Source organism: Grammomys surdaster, unplaced genomic scaffold (genome assembly GCF_004785775.1).
Source record: "Grammomys surdaster isolate TR1022 unplaced genomic scaffold, NIH_TR_1.0 125701, whole genome shotgun sequence".
NCBI classification, from domain to species: Eukaryota; Metazoa; Chordata; class Mammalia; order Rodentia; family Muridae; genus Grammomys; species Grammomys surdaster.
In genome coordinates, this window is record NW_021620536.1 from 1542305 (window position 1) to 1563785 (window position 21481).

General features: G+C 37.4%; 2 protein-coding genes across 2 annotated transcripts in view; one reads left to right on the forward strand and one right to left on the reverse strand.

Annotated features, from left to right (window-relative positions):
- Nucleotides 1-8502, forward strand: part of Spata1 (spermatogenesis associated 1) — a 36858-nt gene extending 28356 nt beyond the window's left edge. The window contains exons 11-14 of the mRNA XM_028788105.1: nt 1588-1766; nt 3227-3325; nt 5541-5628; nt 8429-8502. Of these exons, the coding sequence (XP_028643938.1) occupies nt 1588-1766; nt 3227-3325; nt 5541-5628; nt 8429-8451 (389 nt within the window). The 3' untranslated portion in view covers nt 8452-8502. The remainder of the gene's footprint in view (nt 1-1587; nt 1767-3226; nt 3326-5540; nt 5629-8428) is intronic.
- Nucleotides 7096-21003, reverse strand: Ctbs (chitobiase). The gene is made up of 7 exons (XM_028788104.1): nt 20862-21003; nt 16977-17115; nt 16315-16523; nt 12466-12637; nt 10936-11033; nt 10272-10433; nt 7096-7786 (listed from the first exon to the last, which is right to left on the reverse strand). The coding sequence occupies exons 1-7, from the start codon at nt 20988-20990 to the stop codon at nt 7595-7597; spliced, it is 1101 nt and encodes a 366-aa protein (XP_028643937.1). The 5' UTR covers nt 20991-21003; the 3' UTR covers nt 7096-7594.
- Nucleotides 21004-21481: the final 478 nt, after the last annotated feature.

Genomic DNA, 21481 nt, shown 5'->3' on the forward strand with positions numbered 1-21481 from the left:
CCTCCCTCCCTCCCTCTCTCCCTCTCGGGCTGTTTCTACTACTTGTTTGTAGCTCTCAGCAGACATCCCAGGGCTCTGGCATTTCCAAAATCTTGGGATACAATCCAGGCTTCACTTTCACAGCTTCACACAAATGGCCTCTCTGGGGTTTCCGTACAGTTAGTCCCCTGCTACACATCTGGCCTCCACAGTGTTCCTTAACCTTGGAGGAAGATTCTATAACCCTTTTATTCCTGTATCCTTGGTTCTATAACCAGAACCATGTGGATGAAGCTGCCATGGTCTTCTTGCTTCAGCCCAAAGCTGGCCCCTTAATTACATCTGCATAAGCTTTCCTTTGTAGTTGCTTTTCAGTCTGAGTTAATCCTTTGGGCCTTTTCCTTTCACAGGTTACAGAATTAGTTGAAGGTACACTCCCTTTATTATTCCATTCAGTATCCATTTAACATCGGGCCTTTCTTTAAGCTTCTCATTTCTTTGAGCACAGGACTTGTTTCCAGCATTAATTTCCTTGTGCTCCTTTTCTCCTCAGACTTAAATTTTATTTTCTTTCTTGCCCAGCTTACTCTTTTTATTGTAGATATGTATGAGTGGTTAATAACCATCTGACACAGTCAATACTAGGTTGTCTTGAAATATCTGCTGCCAGTTATAGTAGTCCAAAACTCTTCAAGTTAACCTCAGGGAGATTCTTAGAAGAAAGGCAAAAAGCTACCTTCTTTGCCAAAAGATTACAATAATTGTCTCTAGCTCAGTTGCTAATTTTGACCCCTTCCCCCCCAAAACATTGAGCTGGGCCTCCATTGTCCACATTGTTTTCAGTACTCCTGTCCCCATCTTCCAGGTTCTTCCTAGGATGGTCCATTAAACCCCTGCTTATAGCATTAAACCACTTTCTTAATCCAAATTCCTAACTAAAGTCAGCATTCTTCCAACAGGCAACATGCTAAGGTTTGTCACAGCAATATCCTAGTCCCTAGTACCAACTTCTGTCTTAGGTACTTTTATATGGCTGTTAAGAGACACTATGACCAAGGCAACTTATAACAAAAAGCATTTAATTGGTGGCTTGCTTATAGTTTCAGAGGGTTATTAGTCCATGTGGGAAACATGGCAGCAAGCAGGGAGGTATGGCACTTGGGGCAGTAGCTGAGAGCTTACATCTGATAAACAAGCAGGAGAGAAACTGGGCCTGGCATGGGCTTTTGTACCTTTCAAGTCTACCCCCACCCCTATCTCCAGAGATACATTTCCCAACAAGGCCATACCTCCTAATCCTTCTCAATGAGTTCTACTAACTTTGTGCCAAGCATTCAAATATATGAGCCCATAGGGGTCTTTCTCATTCAAACCAACACACTAATTATGTTATTAACTAGCAAATGTTTCTCTCAGCAATAAAGAATTTAATAAGTCCATAAGAGAGAGAAAAAAAGGAGAGAAGGAAAATTCTTTTAATTGGTTGCATCTTGCTTTTTTGTTGATTTTTTTTTGTTGTTGTTAAATTCTAGGATCCTTCCTACCTTAAAAGTTTAATCTTTTAACAGTAATAACCTGTAACTTTTGTAGTTTGCGTTTTGTTTGTAGCCTCTGATAGCTGGAAGAAAAAATACTTTGACACCAAGAAAGTCACAGCATCATTGGAGGAAGTTTTAACAAAACTTCGAGAAGATTTGGAACTTTACTATAAAAAACTGCTCATGCAGCTTGAAGCCAGGGAGATCAAGATGCGGCCAAGGAATCTGGCAAACATCTCAGATTCTAAGGTACTGTGTAAACTGTGCCCTCTTCTACTAGAAAGGTCCTATCCAGGAAATAGGATCATATGGTTTTAAAATAGGAGGGAAACCTGGCCCAGAGTTATAAAATATAGAAATCTTTCTTTTATCTTGGTGGAGGTCAACTAGGCAGAACTCTGAATCAGTAACAATTACCAAGGAATACTCCGGCTGCTTTAGGCTAATTAACATTACAAAGAGATAAATAAATAACTAGATAACAAGTAACTGATAACTAGAGTTAGGTGCTAACTGAGCCCACTGTAGTCCTGTGCTGAGAGGGCTTTACAGCACCCACAAAACTGAGAGTATTCTAAAGAACTTTTTAAATGATACGAAATTTTGATCAAATCATTTTTTGAGATAGTCTTGAATCTTATACCACAGACAAGATTATCCTTTATTATATAATTCTACCACATAATTTAATAGGCAAAAATAAATGAATAAACCCAGGAGCCACTTAACACTTTGCTTTTTGTTGGACTGATCTCACATATCCAAAAGATTTAAAAATATGTTAATTGTTATAATTACTTCATCATAGACATGATGAAATAGTGAATGTTTACTATTTTAGGTAAATTTAATATAAAAAACCCAGATAGGCTAAAATAATTACTTGCCATATTAGTTTATACTATTTTAGCATAGTTAATACTTTTTCTTACAGCTTTATTGGTTCAACATGAGAATCTGTTTCGCAAAGGAAGTTTAAAATTTTTTGTTTGTTTTGTTTTTTGAAACAGTATTTCTTATGTAGCCTTGGCTGTGCTGGAATTCACTCTGTAGACTAGGTTGGCATTGAATTTAGAGATCTGCCTGCCTCTGCCTCCCAAGTGTGAATATTAAAGGCGTGCACCACCACATCCCTGCATGGAAATTTAAATCTTTTAAATAACTTTAGTAAAGAGCATGGTCCTGCATAGGTTTTCTGAGAAAAGTATTTTTATACTTTTATATTTTCTTATATAAAACAGTTTAACCATTAGATATATATTTTTTAAAATAATGCTAATCTGATTCAGCTAATAAAATACTATGCTGATTTTTAGGTGTTTGCTAATACCTTCATAAGTTAATAGTGTTAATCATGTCAAAATTGATGGTCTGTTTTACAAATATCAATTTTGTTTACTGAGACAGGATCTTACTATGTACCTAGCCTGGCCTTAAACTTGAGATTCTCCTGTCTCAGCTTCCTAAATACTGAGATTACAAGTATGCACCATGATGCTAGCCTCTTTTTAAAAAAATAATAAATGACTAGTGTAGAACAGAAGAGAAAATAATCCCTAATGAACAAGATCCAAACAGAAAGATATATCGAAAACAGTACGTTTGTATTCTGTAATAGATTTTAATGACCACTTCATAGTTTTTGTTCATAAGGCTATTTATACTAAATACACAAATATACTAAATAAATACTTTTATGTCTCACACAGAATTATCTTATAATCCAGATTACTGAAGTACAGCATGCAATTGACCAACTTAAGAGAAAATTGGATACTGATAAAATGAAACTCATATTAGAAGTTAAGGTAAGCCAGGCAGTGGTGGCACATGCCTTTAATCCCAGCACTTGGGAGGCAGAGGCAAGCAGATTTCTGAGTTCGAGGCCAGCCTGGTCTACAGAGTGATTTCCAGGACAGCCAGGGCTATAGAGAAATCCTGTCCTGAAAAACCAAAAAAAAAAAAAAAAAAAAAAAAAAAGAGAGAGAGAGAGAGAGGGAGAGAGAGAAAGAAAGAGAGGGGGGGGAGATGTTAAGGTAATATCTATTTTTTCTTCTAGGCAGAAATAAAATAAAGTGTTTGGCATTTTAACCTTGAATGTCAAAGTTATAAGCATATCCAAGACTGACTCTTCTTAAATTAGATCTTTAGCATTAATTAGATGACGACCAACAAAGTGCATGGAGAAAACTAAATACAATAAAAAGATGCATGTTATAACAGGCAAAGGTAAAGTTTACTAAAAGTAATTAAAGATTAAAGGACCACATGAGACAGTACAGTATGAAAAGAAGATAAAACATTTTAAAAATAGGTTTCCTACAGTTATGGAGCATGCACAAGGTCCTGTATTTCAGACATTTGTAAATTGGACGAACCTATGGTTAAGCCCCTAACTCCCTCTCAATTTCTTCCCTTTTCTTGAGTAATCATTTTTTTTTGTTTTTTCATACACACGATGTTTGCTTTGTTTGTTTCAGCCCTGAGGCTCTTGCAACTCATTGTGCATGATAAACAGGCACTTTTCTGCTTGGATTTTAGGAAACAAAACTCTTGTTGAACAGGAGACTATATATTCTTTCATTAAAGCATATATACATAGAACTGGAAAGGTGACCCCAGACATTCTCCACTTACTCTTTTTCCAGAAGAGCTTCATGTTACAGAATTATCACTTTCTAGAATTAGCACTCGCCACGGAACTTTCTAGAAGAGAGATGTTATATACCTCATTGTTGAATATGGTTGGCACGACTACCTAAGGATATTAAGGACTTCAAATGTAGCTTGTGTGACTAAGGACCCATATTTTGAATTTGATTTACTTTTGTTAATTTAAATTTTCAATGGTCTACCTTTTTGGACAGTGCAGTTCTAGATGTGTTTCACTTCCCTCAAGGCTGGCTCACACTAAGATGCTCAAGACTTAAGTGGAAAGAACAAAGGGTAACTTATGCAATCAAAGCCAACTTGTCCAGGGAAGGAAAACTGTATTCTATACGTGGAGAGGAAGCCAGGGTGGAGACTTGTATGCCTGAAGATAGTGGGGATGCAGAAAACAGTGTCCCCAGACCATCCATATGACTTCATCTGCTTTCTTCTGGATCACATGCACATTAGATTCCACCTTCCATGTAGATTTTAAGTTTACAAATGTGACTTATGACTTGAGCATAAATAATAATTTAGTTTTAAAGACACAAAGAAAATAAAGTTTTTGGCTTATAGATTAGGAGAAAAAATCCCATATTTAACTGGAATGCCTGAAGGATATACAACCAATACTAAGCTTTTATTGATTCCTGTATGAACTTCCTAAAACACTCCCACCAATGCTAATCAGAAATAAGGGGCAGAAAAGCAAGCCTGAGCCTTTTGCAACCATAGTTATTCAAGGCAACAGAGTATAAGTAGTGCTTCTAAAGGTTTAATGGTGTATCTTAACAAAATTTGTTTAAAATACAGCATGGGTCATCATAAACCAGGGAGGCCTGAGTCTTGTACTCTTAACCCAGTGTGTGGCCGCGTGTGTAGCTGCTCCAACCTTGTGCTGTATACTCCGAGCAAAGTGCTTAGCCTCTTGGTTGGCTCAAGTTCCCTTAACTATGAAATAAGGAAAACCAAAGATTTAAGACCTTAGAAGCATTTTGGGCACAAAGTATATCCTGTTATGCTTCTTAATTACCAGTCCTTTCCTAAAGAGTCTTGTGCTCAGGGTCCTGTTAGCATCAGTTTTACTTGTTACACATTGAGATCTTTCTTAAGCTAAAGTAAAAAGTAAGGTTCCCTTTAATCTACGTTTTGAGACATTTCAACTGCCCTTTACATACCCATAAAGGACATTATCTCACGTACATCTAGTTAGATATGTATGCCTATTAAACAGGATGAATAATGTATTAGTTTATTGGAGGAATCTAATAAGAATGAAGGCATGAAAGGCAAATGAGGACAGTTCCAACCATGATGTATTTTTAGGGGGATAAGATGAAGTTCACTTTTTAAAGGCACCTCTTTCCACAGATGAGAAAACAAGCAGTTTCAGATTTACAGACATTAAAAGCTGAACTGACACAGAAGAAAATGGGTACACCTTTCCGATCTCCAATATGTATGTTCATTTATCTCTTGAAATTTGTACTATTTATTTGATCAAAATAAGTCACTGTATTTCTTGGCAATGTTTTATTAAATCAAAAGATTGATTTAAATTAAAGAAAAAATTTAAAAGTTAGATTTAAGTTTTACTTTTTGTGAAGGTATTGTAAATTATAGCATAAATCCATATAGTAGATGTTTATTTTAAAGATTTTGTATCTATTACCTATTTTGTAGTACTATATTTTAAATTATCTATTTTTAATAAACTTAAGTTTACAAGCCAGTATGATGGCAAAATTAATGATTAGCAAAACATGTGTTTTAGTAAATACCAGTATATTTGCCAGGAAATACAATTTTGTTAATCACATTTTGATTAAAAACAATTGCAACTACATGCACAACAAATTTCTGCCTAATAATTTAATTTGTATTGATTTTAGAAATGTAAAATGATTTTTAGAAGTATAAAGTTATTCAACATATACCATGGAAGTAAATAGTTTTACTGTCATAAATAGCTATGTAAATAGAAAATATAATATTATTATAACAGATAGTTGATAAATCACTTACTCCAATTTGGAAGGGGATCATAGGTAAAGAAGAGAGGATTTATGTAATGGAATTCAAAGGATACAAACATTTGATCTATGTTCTTTCAGGAAATAATATAAATATAATGTAATGATTTGTTGTATTTTTACTTAATTTTATATGTATGTATGTATGTATGTATGTATGTATGTATGTATGTATATGTACCATGTGTGTGCAGGAAGAGTGAATCAGTTTCCGTGAACTAGGGTTGTGACCAACCATATGGTTCTGGGAATTGAACCCAAATCCTCTGGAAGAGCAACCAGTGCTCTTATCTGCTGAGCCAGCTCTCCAGCCCTGTAACTTTTTTGATTGCTTTGAGAAAGAAAACAAGGACTGCTTTACACTAGACATTTATTTTCCTAAAAGTAAACTTTTAGAAAAAGGAACAAGTTGAAAGAATAATGTTCTTAGGCAGCTTAAAAGCAAATGCAGAGGAAAAATATGAAATGTAGGAGAGCAATGAGTGTTCGTGTGTGAAGGACCCTGGTGACTGCAGGTGTACACAGTGACTAGAGTCAAACACAGCACCAGCTCACCCTCACGGCAAGGATTCACGTGGATCTGTCTCATCAGGTAGCTCTGACCTACTCGTTCAGGGGTTACTAAGTTATCTTCTCACATTTCATTTGTATGCCTATTTTATCTCATACGCTGTCTAAATGTTTGGGTGACTCTGATGTGCTTATGTCATGAAATATTCGTAGTGTACTGTAAGGAATCAGGAACCAGAAAAGCCATGCCTACTCATTTTTATGACCCAAAAGAGATGCCAAATTCCTGGTTCTAAATTCAAGATTTGTTGGAAATAAATTCAACATAAACTGCTTCTCAAAGGCTAAGTTTTAAAGACTGTGTCCAAAGCCAACGATTTCCATTTCAAGTTACACATAGTTCTTGTCAATCTTTTATTAGCATATATTAATTATAAAAAATAATGGGCTTTATTATAATATTCTGTACATGTGTGTAACATACTATGGTCATATGCACTCCCTTCCCCATTATCTTCACTTGTCTACTTTTTACACATATTTTTTAAATCTGTATTGACTTTTAACAGTATATTTCAATGACAGGAAGGAAAATTCAGCATGAAATTTTGAAAACTTTTTCTAATTATAATATTGAAACATGGTGGAATATTTAATAGAGTAAATTGACTTGTTTCTTGCTTTTATATTCCTGGATATCTAAGACATGTATGTATTTTTCAAATACAAATGAAAATTTTCTTTATTTCTTACCTGTGTAATTGAGTATACTAATAAGTAAGTTAGTGCAACATGACAAAAATATACATTTTCATCTCTTCAAGAAGGTAGATCAGGTCAGTCCTACAAATCTAATAGTCTGACAAAAGATGCTTCTCTCCATCACAGCCTTGGTTTTAAGGCTCCCCACATTTCTTCTGTTTGCTCTCTGGCTAGAGCATCATCTGAGTAGTCAAGACAGTTTGCATTCCACATGCCAATGCCCCGCAAACCATAGTTTCTGACATATGCTGCCTTTAGTGAGATGCTCTGTGGGTTATCGTACCACACTTGATGAAAATGGCCAGCAAGGTCCTATAACAAAAACAATTATATTGGAAATTTAAAGTATTTAGTACAACAAGGGAAAAAATACTGAAATCCAAGGATTCAAAATGCATGCAATAAAATTTTAAAAATTATAGCACATTACTTTACGGCTCTACTTTTTCATAGTTATATACATGATATTACTCAGTACTATCTTGTGGTATTTTAGCAACAATAAATATTACACAAGATAACCTCTACTTAAGAGGTATTTTTTTAAGAACCTCCCTGCCTTAAGATTCCTTATTTGATCTGTTCTACTAGCAACTAAGATGTACACCTGAATCACTGCAGACCGTAGAGCTTTTAACTGTTCAGACTTCAGTGGGGCCTGGTGATGAACTCCTGGCACCCACAAGGATGAGGCAAGCCTGAGCTACAGTGAGACCCTGTCCAGAAAAACACAAGACAGAAATGACAGTTCATACTCAGAGATTTTTCACTCTACATAAAGCTTGTTGAATCAAACAAGGCAGGTGCTGAGATAAAATATTTCATTATTTCATGTCTTAATATTCCACTGAGCAACTCTGATATGCAGTTCAAGTAAAAAGAACAACTGTTAGTATCTATTAAAATCTGATTGATTGATTGATTGATTGATTGACTGATTTGTATTCTTTACAGTTTCTGGAAGTGTGCCAACCTAGAAGTTTAAGAGATGAACATTGTGATAAATCAGCCAGATGAACAGGTAACCGCAGAGAGGAGGGAAGGGCTGCCTCCTCGCTAGCCGTACAGAATTGATTCTGAGAGGGGTGACTCATCACAGAGCTGACTGAGAGAATGAATACACGAGCTCTCACACTTACCTTCCTCCCTGCCACACTGTCTCTCAAGAAACACACAGGTTATCAGAAAAGGAAGAAAATTAAAGGAACAGATGTAGGCAAAAAACAAACGAAGGAGTAAAGTGTTTTAAGGAAGAAGTCAGAACTATAATGAAAAATAATTTACTATTTTCAAATGCATTAGGAAACTGCTTAAAGGCAACTCTGAATGAATGCCAGTAATAATTTATCTGTAGTCGCACTCTTGGAATTAGTTTCCCGATTAGTCTACTTTGAAGAACAGTAGTAACCTGGTAAGCAAATAGGCTGCAGTGTGTTTCAGCTTAGTGGACTCCTTCAGTACAGGCACACTGCCTTCATAACTCTTAATCCTGTATGCTAATTGCTTTGAGCATGTTTAAAATATACATGGTTCTAGAATACTGAGTCAAGATGAAGCTGCTGTTGAGGAACAGGATAAAAGAGCACAACAGAAACTTTACTGTACTGTGACTAGATGAGGAACATAACAGTAACGATAGTCTGTTGTTTAAAGTGCCACTAACTGGTTTCCAAGGCTCCCCAAAATGTTTCATGAATTATTTAACCTTCTGAGTGGATTAAAACAGGCTCCATGTTAAATAAATAGCTATATGTATTATGACACTTTTTAAATATTTTAATATTCTATACAATAGAAATCTCAGAGAACAGATATTGTTGTCTGTTTTCTAAATATATTTGGTCCTACCACATGCATGCATATTTGCACATGTATGTGCTTGCCCATGTATAATGTTAACAGTTCTCAGAACAGAGCTCTAGTAATACTGCTTACTATGTGTTAAATATACATATATATAAGCAATATTACATATATGCATATATGTGATAGGATTATAATGTACCCAAGTGTAACTATGAGGCATATAATTTTGATTCTGAAGTTCAGAGTGCTTAATACTAATATGTGTGTAGTAATACGTTTTCAGTCAGTTTTCTATAAACAAATATTAGAACATCAGTCAATACTATAAAGGCAACAAATAACTAATATTTCAAAACTTCTTAAAGTAACATAATTCAAAGGAACTTTAAAGATAATTTGTACTTCAAGTTTTTTAGGTAAAAAAATGTTTTATTTTTGCCAGATTGTGAAATATAACAATTCTTTGACTCTGGAATAGATGTTTCTATTGCTATCCCTAATTTTTTTAACCACACCCATAGTTCTCCATGTTTTCTTATGTGATATTTTTCTGTCTCTAAATTTTGACATTCCTTATAATTTGTTTTACTTTTAGAATAAACTTGATAGATGCTGTTATTTTCAATATAAAAAGATATCATGAGTCATCTACTACTCTGTGTTTCATATGGAGACTTTCAAACATAAAACTTACTTTGACCAAAACCCTTTCAAAAACACCTTAGCATGACTGTCAACTCTTAAGGGAAGTCCTGTTTGTGATATACACATTTTATAGAACTTTCAAAAGGAAGTTGACCAAGCAGAGTATTGCACTAGTAATATAACTTGAATTGTTATCTGGGGAACTAAATCTACTGATTACACAGACTCAAAGACAGGCTTATGCAAATAAACAGTAAAAGTGGTAAATTGTTAATGCCAAACACCTAGCCACACATAATAAAATTACGTAAATTAGCATAAATGTTCAACAGTTGTGAACATTCACCTTGTAGTTATAGTAAGGAGCTTGCTGGTCTTTATCCCACTGGGTTCCCGAAACAGAGCTGTTGACTTGCTTCATGATGGCCTTGTAGGGCACTTGATGTCCTGCAGCGTCACTACAGGGAGCGCCCCTGAAAGGGACCTTTGCAATGGTGCAGATATCATCCTAGGAATGAAAAATGTGCATCTTATTATTGAGCAAATGTTAAAAGCCAAATGAGAAAAATAATAAAGCTGTTAGAAATAAAAGATATGCTATAAGGCTGGAGAAATGGCTCAGCAGTTGAGTGCACTGACTGCTCTTCCAGAGGTCCTGAGTTCACTCCCAGCAAACACATGGTGGCTCACAACCATCTGTAATGGGATCTGATGCCCTCTTCTGGTGTGTCTGAAAACAGCTACAGTGTACTCAATATACATAAAATAAATAATTCTTCAAAAAAAGATATGCTATAAATAACCTGATTGTACAGAATAATCATGAAATTGATAATAAAATGAAATGCATGGCATTCAGAAACTGCCATGATATTAAAGAATTAAAAAGAAACAAAGCTTACCCTCAAAATGCATTTCAGAAATTATTTAAATAAAATTTCATATATTCAGAGCAGAACAAAGTATATAATGGACTAATACCACATATATCCAATATAAGTTGTTCTTACCTTTGAGAGATTTAGACAAATGTAATCATAGCCATACCAGGGAACACCCATTACGAGTTTCTTAGGGCTAATGCCCATCTTGATGTAGTCACTATATCCTAGTCACATGGGGATAGAAAAACAGATAATTATTCTGTTTATATATTTGTTAATATGTACATACAAGCTGGGCAACCATGCCAAGTCTTAAGTTTGTAAAAACAGCTATATTTGTGCAGATGCAAGGTGAGTTTTCTTCTATAATGTCATAAAAGCCAACTCTTAAGAACTGGAAGTCCTATGTCTTGCTTTCTAAAATTTTTTTGTCTTTTTTTGTTTAAATACGAGAAGATACCAAGTGTAGATGATATTGGAAACAAAATACAGGAGAAATGAAAATTTCAAGAAATCATACTAATTTAGATGTTTTTTTTTTTTTTTTTTTTTTTTTTTTTTTTTTTTTTGTTTTGGTTTTTTCGAGACAGGGTTTCTCTGTATAGCCCGGGCTGTCCTGGAACTCACTCTGTAGACCAGGCTGGCCTCGAACTCAGAAATCCGCCTGCCTCTGCCTCCCGAGTGCTGGGATTAAAGGCGTGCGCCACCACCGCCCGGCCTAATTTAGATGTTAACTGCTAACATATATTTAATATTTGGGATTCTAAAGCTTCCAAAAAATGTTCTATAAATCTTAAACTTTGTGGCAGTGATATTCAGAATTTCTTCTAGAAACTCAGGTGTTCCGTTTTTAAAAATATTATGTGTGTTTCCCAATGACTGGTGGAGATAAAAAATGCCCTTGCTGTTATACTGTAGCAAGCTGTAGTTGAGAACACAAAGAACATGAATGAACTCTCCAACTACTCCCGGAAATGTTGACTGGCTACATCTTGGGCCAGTCTTAGGCCACAGCCACAGATGTTGTAAACTCATGAGTGTACAGTCCTGTCATAACCACAAAATGATTTTGTTTGGGTCTCCCCAACTCTGGCTCTTACAGTCTATCTATCCACCACACAAATGGTTCTTGAGCTCTGTGTGTGTGTATGTGTGTGTGTGTGTGTGTGTGTTATACATAGTACTCATGAGTTCCCTGAGTCCATAAACATTCACATATCCATACATATACATACACCAGTTATTACCTGAACTCTTAATTAGTTGTAAATTTCTGCATTAATTTCTATAATATTAAACAAAAATATCCTGGCATAGACAAGAGTATGGCCTGAAGTAAAACCACCCATGTGAGTCCCATCTCCTCTATAATGTAGAAGTAAAACCACCCATGTGAGTCCCATCTCCTCTGTAATGTAGAGTCAGTGATAATAAGGCTGTCCCATAGGGATAGGGGAGGGAAATTAAATATTTTTGAAAATACTAAAGCTCTCAAATTTTTGTATTTTACTATAATACATTTTATTGTATTTTATTCATAAAGCATACTTTTATATAGAAAGTGTATAAATAATTTAGAAATACTAAAATACACCTTGGTGTCTGAAGCTTTGGAATAAATATTACTAATTAAGTGATCATTTTTTGGATTCTTACCAGTTAATGTCTGATTGTAGGGAGCATTGGCAGCTGCAATACATTCTGACCAGATCTGACTTTGCTCATCATAAGACATCACAAAAAGAAAGTCACAGGCATCCGCAATCCCAGTGTAATTATAGCACCTTTTGTCTATGCGCTTTGGTGACCAAGCCACATCAAAGGTTACCTGTGAAAAAACTACGTATTATTTATATAACATTTTCTTGCCTTATTCTACTTGAGAAAAAAGAAATGCCTATAATGTATGCATATGGAATTTAACACATGTAGAAGAGATCTAATAAATATGTTTTGTTACTATATTGGACTGGCCTGTGTCTATATCTGGATACATAAGGACCAGCAGCAGAGCACTGTAAAGAAAAAGAATTTCAAATCCAAATGTTCTCAAAGCCTGGGCTGGGAACTCACTGACTCGAAGGAGCAAGTTCAGTAGTAATGCATGATGTTGGAGTCCCTGAATAAGTTGGAAGTGAAGCCATGTGACTTTGAAGTACTGTGAAGGGCTGGAGAGATGGCTCAGTGGTTAAGAGCATTGACTGCTCTTCCAAAGGCCCTGAGTTCAATTCCCAGCAACCACATGGTGGTTCACAACCATCTGCAATGGGATCTGATGCCCTCTTCTGGCATGTCTGAAGACAGCCACTCATCATATATATAAAATATATATGTACCCATCATATATATAAAATACATAAAACCTTAAAAAAAAAAAATACTGTGAAGGCCACACAGGTCACCAGTACCTGATGGTATTCTGAGTTAGTCCCTGAGTCACAATTATATGACATGGTAGGGTGGGCCAAATACTACACACACAGACAGTCAGAGAACTGGGATTTATCTGTCAACTCAAAATGCTGAACATATCACTTAAATGATCTTAGTTTCTGGAAACAGCCAAATGAAACAGGTGATAAATTACCCTTTACTATGAATGGTGATCAACAAGGTTGAGTATCTTAAAATATGGATTTTTACCTCAAATATTAATAAGTATAAGTTTTATTTTAATGTGTAGAAACAGTCTAAAATCCCAACAAATGTTTTCCCTTAATGAGGCACCCAGTAAACATTTAATAATTATAAAATGAGTCTTTATATTAAAATATTTATATTTTGTGTAATTTATCTTACCAAACTTGCAGACTTTGTCACAGTTTTTCCTATGCTTCACTGAGTATTTAAAATTCTACAAAAAATGGCTATGAAGTAAAGTGTTTACATACTGGATGCATTTTGTCATTCCCTCTTATTACAAAATGGAGCTGTCTTGGAGTAATAGAGAAAGTGAGAACCTCTGAGCCAGTGGTTCTCAAGTCTCCTAATGCTGTGACTTTAATGTTGTGCTGACCCTCAACCATACAAAGATTTTTATTGCTACTTTATAATTGTAATTTTGTTACTGTTATAAATTGTAATGTAAATATTTTGGACATAGAGGTTTGCCTAAGGTGTTGGGACCCACATGTTGAGAACCAGTGCTCTAAGCAGTTAAATTTACAATCTATTCTGTTACTATTTATATACCTTGAATACTAAAAGTATGTTCCCTTGAATTGCAAGTATTTCAAAACTAACCCTGTATAAATGATATGTAACTTTCAAAATCCTCTTTTTAGTTAATTTACTCAGGGCCAGCAAGATGGCTCAGGATAAGGGCAATTGCCACCATGCCTGGAGACCCGAGTTTGTTCTCTGTAACTGATGGAAGGAGAGAACTGACTCCACAGAGTTGTCCTTACACACACACACTCACACACTCATTCATACACAGACCAAATAAATATAAATTTAAAAATTAATTCCACACATTTATGAAATCCTGAGGGCAGAAATGATGTTCCTCATTGCATTCCAAGCTGTAAACCTCTACTTCTAGGCTGTCTACATTGTTACCATGTGCTAGTCTTCATTTCTCCTCCAAGTTTACATATTAACCCAGGATAATCTTCTAATGTCATCTGTTATATACTGAATAAAATGCATTTTTCCAGTCTTGTATTCTGAATCTTTCACAATCTGGTAGTCTTCACACCTTTACTCCTATAAATATGAACTTCATATAATATATTCACCTAACATAAACTTGAAAGATAAATTTGGAGTTTGGTTTTACTAGTCCCCCTTGCCCTTGCCCCTTCACTGTGGGTTAATCCAGACTGGCGTATAGACCGTTCTCTACTTGCCAATTCTAACCGTCTACTAACAGAGAGGGAGAAAAATTCTCTGAGACCAAAACTTGAGAGGCATGTGCTACCCTGAGTGCCAGGCATTTGCTATTGCTGTTCTGTGCTGAAAACATGAATTCCACTGAACACTAATAATCACTTTTTGAACATGTACTGAGTGTAAGGGTTATGCCGTCATCCCAGTCAAAGCCACGAGCCTCCTTCCCACTGATACATCCATCCTTGTGTCATATAGTCTGACCAGTGAGTCTCCTGTGACACCATCTGTCTGAATCACCCCAAACACACGGTAAAACTGCAGGTCCCTAAGCTCTGTCCCACACTCAATGAATTAATGTCAGGACATGTTAAATAACATCCCCATGTGACCCAGGGCAAGCTTCAGAGTCATTGGTTTATAGTACTCACGATGTTCTGCCTTGAATGAATATTATACATGTATATAATAGATACTCAGAATATAGTCATTATACATACTTTATATAATGATTCTTGCATCCATAAACTCTACAAAGTATAGATGAAAAATGTTTGCTTATGTTCCATACTGTGGATATTTCTAAAATTTTTAATGTGTGGATATTATTCTCCTTCTATCATCAACAATCAATATGATAGCTATGTATATAACATATTGTATTAGGTACTATTAGTAATGTAAAGATTATTTTATTTTAAAGTATATGAGTACTTCTACATAGAGTATATCAAATACTTTGCCATTTTATGTACATGACTCTAGCATCTACACATTCTGATATCCACTGGAAACAATCTTCCATGGATACCAAGGACAATGTGTGTGAGTCTACTTAAATATTTTGGCTTTTCTGAGACAGTGTCTCACTATGTAGCCCAGGCTAGCCTTGAACTCCCTGTCTCTCTGCCTCTGCCTACTAAGCACTAGGATTAAACACATGTACCATTAGATCTGGCAGGGTTGCAAATGTTTAAAGACAGGGATAATTTGCTACGTAATTGTGTGTATGTGTGTGTGTGTGCTTGTGCACGCGTGTGGACATACGTGCTAGAGGTTGTACCAAGGGCCTCATGCATATATCTGGGAGTGACTCTCCAGTGTGGATATGTGTGTACACATAGGTTTTTGTTTGTTTTTAAGATCCTGAATTTTCTTAATGTGCCATCCTGATCTAGAGGCACACTGTCCTTTGCTACTTACACATTGTCTGACAAGGTGACTTGTGTTGAGATTGTTCTAATTTTGCTCCTGGCCCTACTGTCATGGTTCTGACTACTTCCATAGAATTAGTCATTTGAGCGTTCATGGGCCCTGAGTGCTTTACAAATAATACAGAGACTACAGAGAGAGACAGTTTCCCAGCACTACCCTCTTCTTTTGTGCCTGCTTTTTCTGCTCTGTACTGGTAAAAGCCAGCTTAGGCCTGTCTGGCTTCTTGCTGCCCACAGTCTACAGTGCTGCAGACAAAACGATAGAACAATTGCAGTGTTCTATTTTGATATAAATAGAAACGTAGGACCTTAAATAACAGTAACACTCCAGAAAGGGGTTTTGGGAAATGTGTGCAGAAACTCTTCCACCATTGCTATAAAACTAAGATGCCATTAGTCATACTTATGTGAATATATTTTGATTAAAAATCATCACCAACAAAAATGACTATTTATTTACCTGTGACCCCTCAATCTCACGATGGAAACTCTCTGTGGTTTCTTTAACCAAAGCTGTCAGTGCTTCGTATTCAGGTGAGGAGCAGTTAACTTCTTGTTCTATGTCTATATTAATTCCATCCATATGTTGTGTTTTGGCTAAATCAACTTTTTGAGCTATCCATGATGCTCTGAAGGCAGGATTAATGATATCCTTCAGTGATACATCACCTTTGGAAGGAAAAGACATATTTATATGGATGCTTTTCATAAGTAAAACCATTTACTTCACAAAGCCACTCCCAAAGAGCTCACAATGTCTTTAAAACACATCATAAATTTTGGAATATTAAGCCTCTAATCTGCTTTCCAAATGGAGAAATAGTACCGAATAACAGCCATTGCTTACTAATCTTCACAATAGTCATTGTGAGCTAAAATCCTCCTCAATTAAAGCAGAGCTTGTGGACGATTAATAAAGATCAGCGTGCTATAACCAGACAATCACATCTGCGCAAAACAACAAGTAGGCTTATTGCTTTTTTAAAATCTGTACTTGTGGAATAGATTTAATGGTATCTACAACTAAGGTTTTTTTTTTAAAGACATAAAAAGGACTATATATTGTAAACAGTATACTTTTCTTTTTTGCATTAGCTAGACATGCATTTGCTAAAAACATACCTTTTAGCACTACCCTGGCTCCTTTTGAATGAGCATAGCACATAAGCTCTGAGTCATATTTTCCAAAAACTGCCACAGTTGTAATCTGTGACCAGTCATAAGATTTCCAGGTTTTCTGTCCAACATCAAATACAAAGACCTGCCAGGAAAACAGGGGTAGACACCAGCACTTAAACTGAGGTTATCATACTGACATCCAGATACTTGAACCACCTCCATGTCAGGCACTGTGGTGGACACTGGGCACTGAGAATGTAATACAAAGACATCAGGTTACCAGCGTATTGGTGGTTGCATTGACCTGGAAGAAGTACTGCTGAGGCATGAAGACAGAAAGAGCACAGTGACTATAAGTGTTTAGTATGGCAGACACATGGAACTTAGCAAAAGCATAGAAAAAAACAGAATCTGGGGTAATTCATGAAAGTCAGCCCTGTTGAAAAGTTAGTATCCTGAGGGAAATGGAGAGAACAAAACCATTTTTATTTAGAAAACAACCTTATTGTAATGGATTCACACAAAAACATCACTCATCTAGATTGAGGTAGCCACTCAAACTGCACCTCAGTGAACTATATGGACTGGATGGCCCTTTGGAGCCATGAAGCATCAATGAAGGTTTTGTACTTTTACTATTACATTTTTATACATTTCTAAACACACACACACACAAATCCAAAAACAAAAACCAAAAGAGTGACAAATAAAATGAGAACAGCTACTGGCTTTGCATCTTTATGCTTTATGTGTTCTTTTGCCTACATTACTCCTCACCTAATATTAAGACACAAGTATTTTTTTAAAAGGAAAAGGAATGCATCCTAGAAAATTCCCCTGTGCTGAAGTGAGACACAGATTAAAGAGGGACCTGAGAGACCTGCACTGGAATCACAGTAGGGAAATGTTCAGATGAATATGGCAAGAAATCATGAGTGAGCTCTCAGCGAAGGCTGGAGTACCCGGAGCTCACAGAGTTTGATGATCTTCAAGCGTCTGCCTCTTTCAGATGGAGCCATGGATACTGCTTAAGTTGTTATGTGTGCTTTTGGATGAAGCTGACTTAGAATAGTAGTCAAGTCCAATTTTAAAGTATCTAATGTTGTTCCTCCAGTGTTTTTCCCTCAGAGATAGTCCTATAAACACAAAAGCTTCACTGGTCATGTTTTACCTGAAGGTATTCAGTTATGGATGTAGCCAGCACTTAATGAAAATGAACAAGAGATGTTTTTGCTAGGCACAGAGGTTAACAAATACCAAGATCCACTAGGAAATTACAATAGTGTCAAGGCCTGGAAGGAAATGCAGGGGCCTTTGATACCATGTCCAGGGAATCTGCTATCCAGATGGTACAAGAAACCATCCATGGTGACTTCACGTGAGGGGACCTCTGAATTTTGGATGATGACAAAAGAAAACAGCCTTCAGGCAAGTAAGCATTTCCAGATAAGAACTAAGTTCCTACAAGTCAATTTTCCCACAAATAAAGAGAATTCTGAGGTTCTGGAACTGAAAAGAAGGTAGGTACGACACAGAAATGCTGAAAGAGAAAGGAAGAACATAAAATTAATAAGGTAGGTGGCATTCTCAAGTGGTATTTGAGGACCACAGAATTGTTTTCTCTGGAGATCCATTAGCATTTGAAGCAGGGGTGGTACACTATACTGACATAAGAATAGAGATGGAGGGCCACAGGAGAATGGATCGTAAGGGCTGTGCGGAGCAGCGACCATAATTGCTAAGGCTTCATGGAATTCTCTCTTCCCTTTACCTTGTAGAATTAACTATTCATAGTTCTTTTTTTTTTCTGCCAAGCTACCATCTAATAAAGTTACTACACACAGAATGTGAGACTGAATAGCTCAATGTTTTAATTCTCATATTTAAGACTCAGTTTGTTAAAAACAAAGCAAAAATCAACTAGGGACTGTGATATAATAGCAACCACTCTCAATCTTGAAAACACAAAGGAAGGGGCTGTTAGGTCTACATGGTGGAGAATGGTATCTTGTTTAGTATCGACTATTACTGTGATGAAATACTGTGAGGAAAGCAACCTGGGGAGGAAAGGGTTTATTCAGCTAATACTTGCACATAACAGTTCATCATCAAGGAAGTCAGGACAGGAACTCAAACAGGACAGGAACCTGGAGGCAGGAGCTGATGCAAAGGGAAGAGGGCTCCTTACTGTCTTGGAACCCAGGACTTCCTGTTCAGGAATGGCACCACCCATAATAGTCTGGGTCCTCCATCAATCACTAATTAAGAGAATGCCCTAAAGGCTTATCTACAGCCGGATCTTATGGAGGCATTTTCTCAGTTGATTCCTCCTCTCTGATGACTCTAACGTGTGTCAAGTTGGCATAAAACTGGCCAGTACAAATTGTGTTCATCCTCAAAAGGTAGTTCAGTACTCTATTCGCACCACACAGAATACACGCTGTTGGGAGGGAGACTCATCTAGTCTTCCCATTTCAAGAAGCAAAAGTGGGGCCTCATTTACTACGAGTATATGAATGAGTATAATCTTCTTTGTAATTAAAAATTCTCACAAATACTATATAGCCCACTAAGTAGTGAATGCCACATTAAATCAGACTGTTATAAAATCACTTCATTGAGGGGAGGGGCTTTAGGATGAAACAGCTGCGTAAGTGCCTTGGATTCCTACTTAGCCAGTCAGAACCAGCTAACTCTTCTTTAAGTAGTGTCTTAGGGTTTCTTTTGCTGTGAATTGGCACCATGACCACGGCAACTCTTATAAAGGAAAACATTTAACTGGGGTTGGCTTACAGTTCCGAGGTTTAATCCTTATCATCATGGCACCGTCCAGGCAGACACGGTGCTGGAGGGGGAGCTGGGAGTCCTACATCTTGATCCACAAGAAGCAGGGGAAAGACTAAGCCACTCTAGACCTAGCTCGAGCATAGGAGACCTCAACGCCCATCCCCACAGTGACACACTTCCTCCAACAAGACCACACCTGTAAATAGTGTCATTCCCTGTGGGCCAAGCATGTAAACACATGAGTCCATGGGGGCTATTCCCATTCAACCCACCGCAGTAGGAAAGTTCCACGAGATCATAAAGAGCTTTACATTTCCAAGCAGCTAATTCTTTCTCTCCCAATTTTTATCTTCTGGTCTTATGATTTGAGCGCTGCTAGTGACCATTACTCAAAGAAACTGTAATGGACCTAACTTTTTTTCTCTTCAAAGAATGTTCAAGTGTCCACAGTAGGCAGTCTACAAAAGTACTGTCACTATTTTTTTCTAAACAATGTATGCAAACACAAGCATTTAAATATCTGTGTCTCAAAACGAAATACAAGTTTAAGACCCATGAACTGTTTCTTCTTTGTAAGATTTTTTTGGAGACTGGACCCTCTCTGACCTCGCTGACCTCCAGTAGTAGCGGGGTAGTAGTCTCGCTACTGTCATCAACTTCGGTTTTCCCACTGCTTCAAGTGTGAACTCCGTAAGCTTGATAAGCTGGGTTAAAGGAAATTTTACTCAACAGCTGTTTTTGCCACTTTCCTGGGTGGGTGAGTGTCCATAAACTAAAGAACTAATCCGTACCAAGCGCAAAGGTTAGCCAAACATCCTGCCTTCGAATGTACTTTTGGAAGTGGGCACTTTCCTACGAAAAGTTCTTCTACCCCTCCCTGCAGGAGGCTGAGAGGTTAGGGGGAGGAGCTGGCCTTGGGGGTCTGATGAGGCAGGAGCATTAGCTCAAGCAGGAGCTCACAGTCTGAGGCCTGGGAAGTTGCCCAACCTCTGAAAGAAATCAGAAAAGAGGAAGGCTTTCAGGTGGTTAAGGCAGCTCAGTGAGCGCACAACTTCTCTTACAGCCTTGAGTATCAGACCGACGGGCAAAGGGAGTGCTGACCTCAAAGTCGGGGCGATGGCGGATCGGCCGGCAGAGAGCGGCCTCGGAGCACGGGCAGTCCCCGGCCGAGAGCCGCGCCAGCAGCGGCAGCAGCAGCAGAGTGAGTTCCGGGAGGTCCCACAGCGCCATGGCTTGGGCGCAGGCTGCGGGAATGACGCCTCTTGAAGGGCGGGCCCTGATGGCGGATGGGTGGGGCGGGGTCTCTGCTGGGGGCGGGGCCTGCCGCTAAACTGAGATTGACCAGGCCTGCTGCCCAGTAGGTGCGCCCTAGAAGGCGGGGCCTGATGCTGTACCTTGGAGAAGTTGGACTTGCCGAGTGAGTGAGCTCTCACCGGGGCGGCTGGAGCCAATACCTGAGTAAACGTAAGATGTGGCGGGGTCGTCTCTACACTCTAGTGCTAGGAAGGGGTAGGGAAACAGTCTTGACCACGGTAACTCGTAGCTCTACCACTTTTATTCTCGCCATCACTCTCTGTCTCTACACCATTTCATGATTGTGTGGTCTGAAGGTTTTCTGCTCATTCATCTTACAACTGTTTTTGAATCACTTGCTTGGTATTGCTCCCCCCATCCCACCCAGTCTAAAGCTCAGCAAATTCTTGGCTTGTAAATAATTAAGT

Bases quoted from the DNA above. Each gene is read 5' to 3' on its own strand.
- Ctbs (XM_028788104.1), bottom strand. From the start codon at position 20,990: ATGGCGCTGTGGGACCTCCCGGAACTCACTCTGCTGCTGCTGCCGCTG. The intron at 17,116-20,861 runs GTCAGCACTCCC...TTTTCCTGGCAG, and splicing joins GCCATCGCCCCGACTTTGAG to GTCTTTGTATTTGATGTTGG. The intron at 11,034-12,465 runs GTAAGAATCCAA...CCATGTGACTAG, and splicing joins CTACAATCAGACATTAACTG to GATATAGTGACTACATCAAG.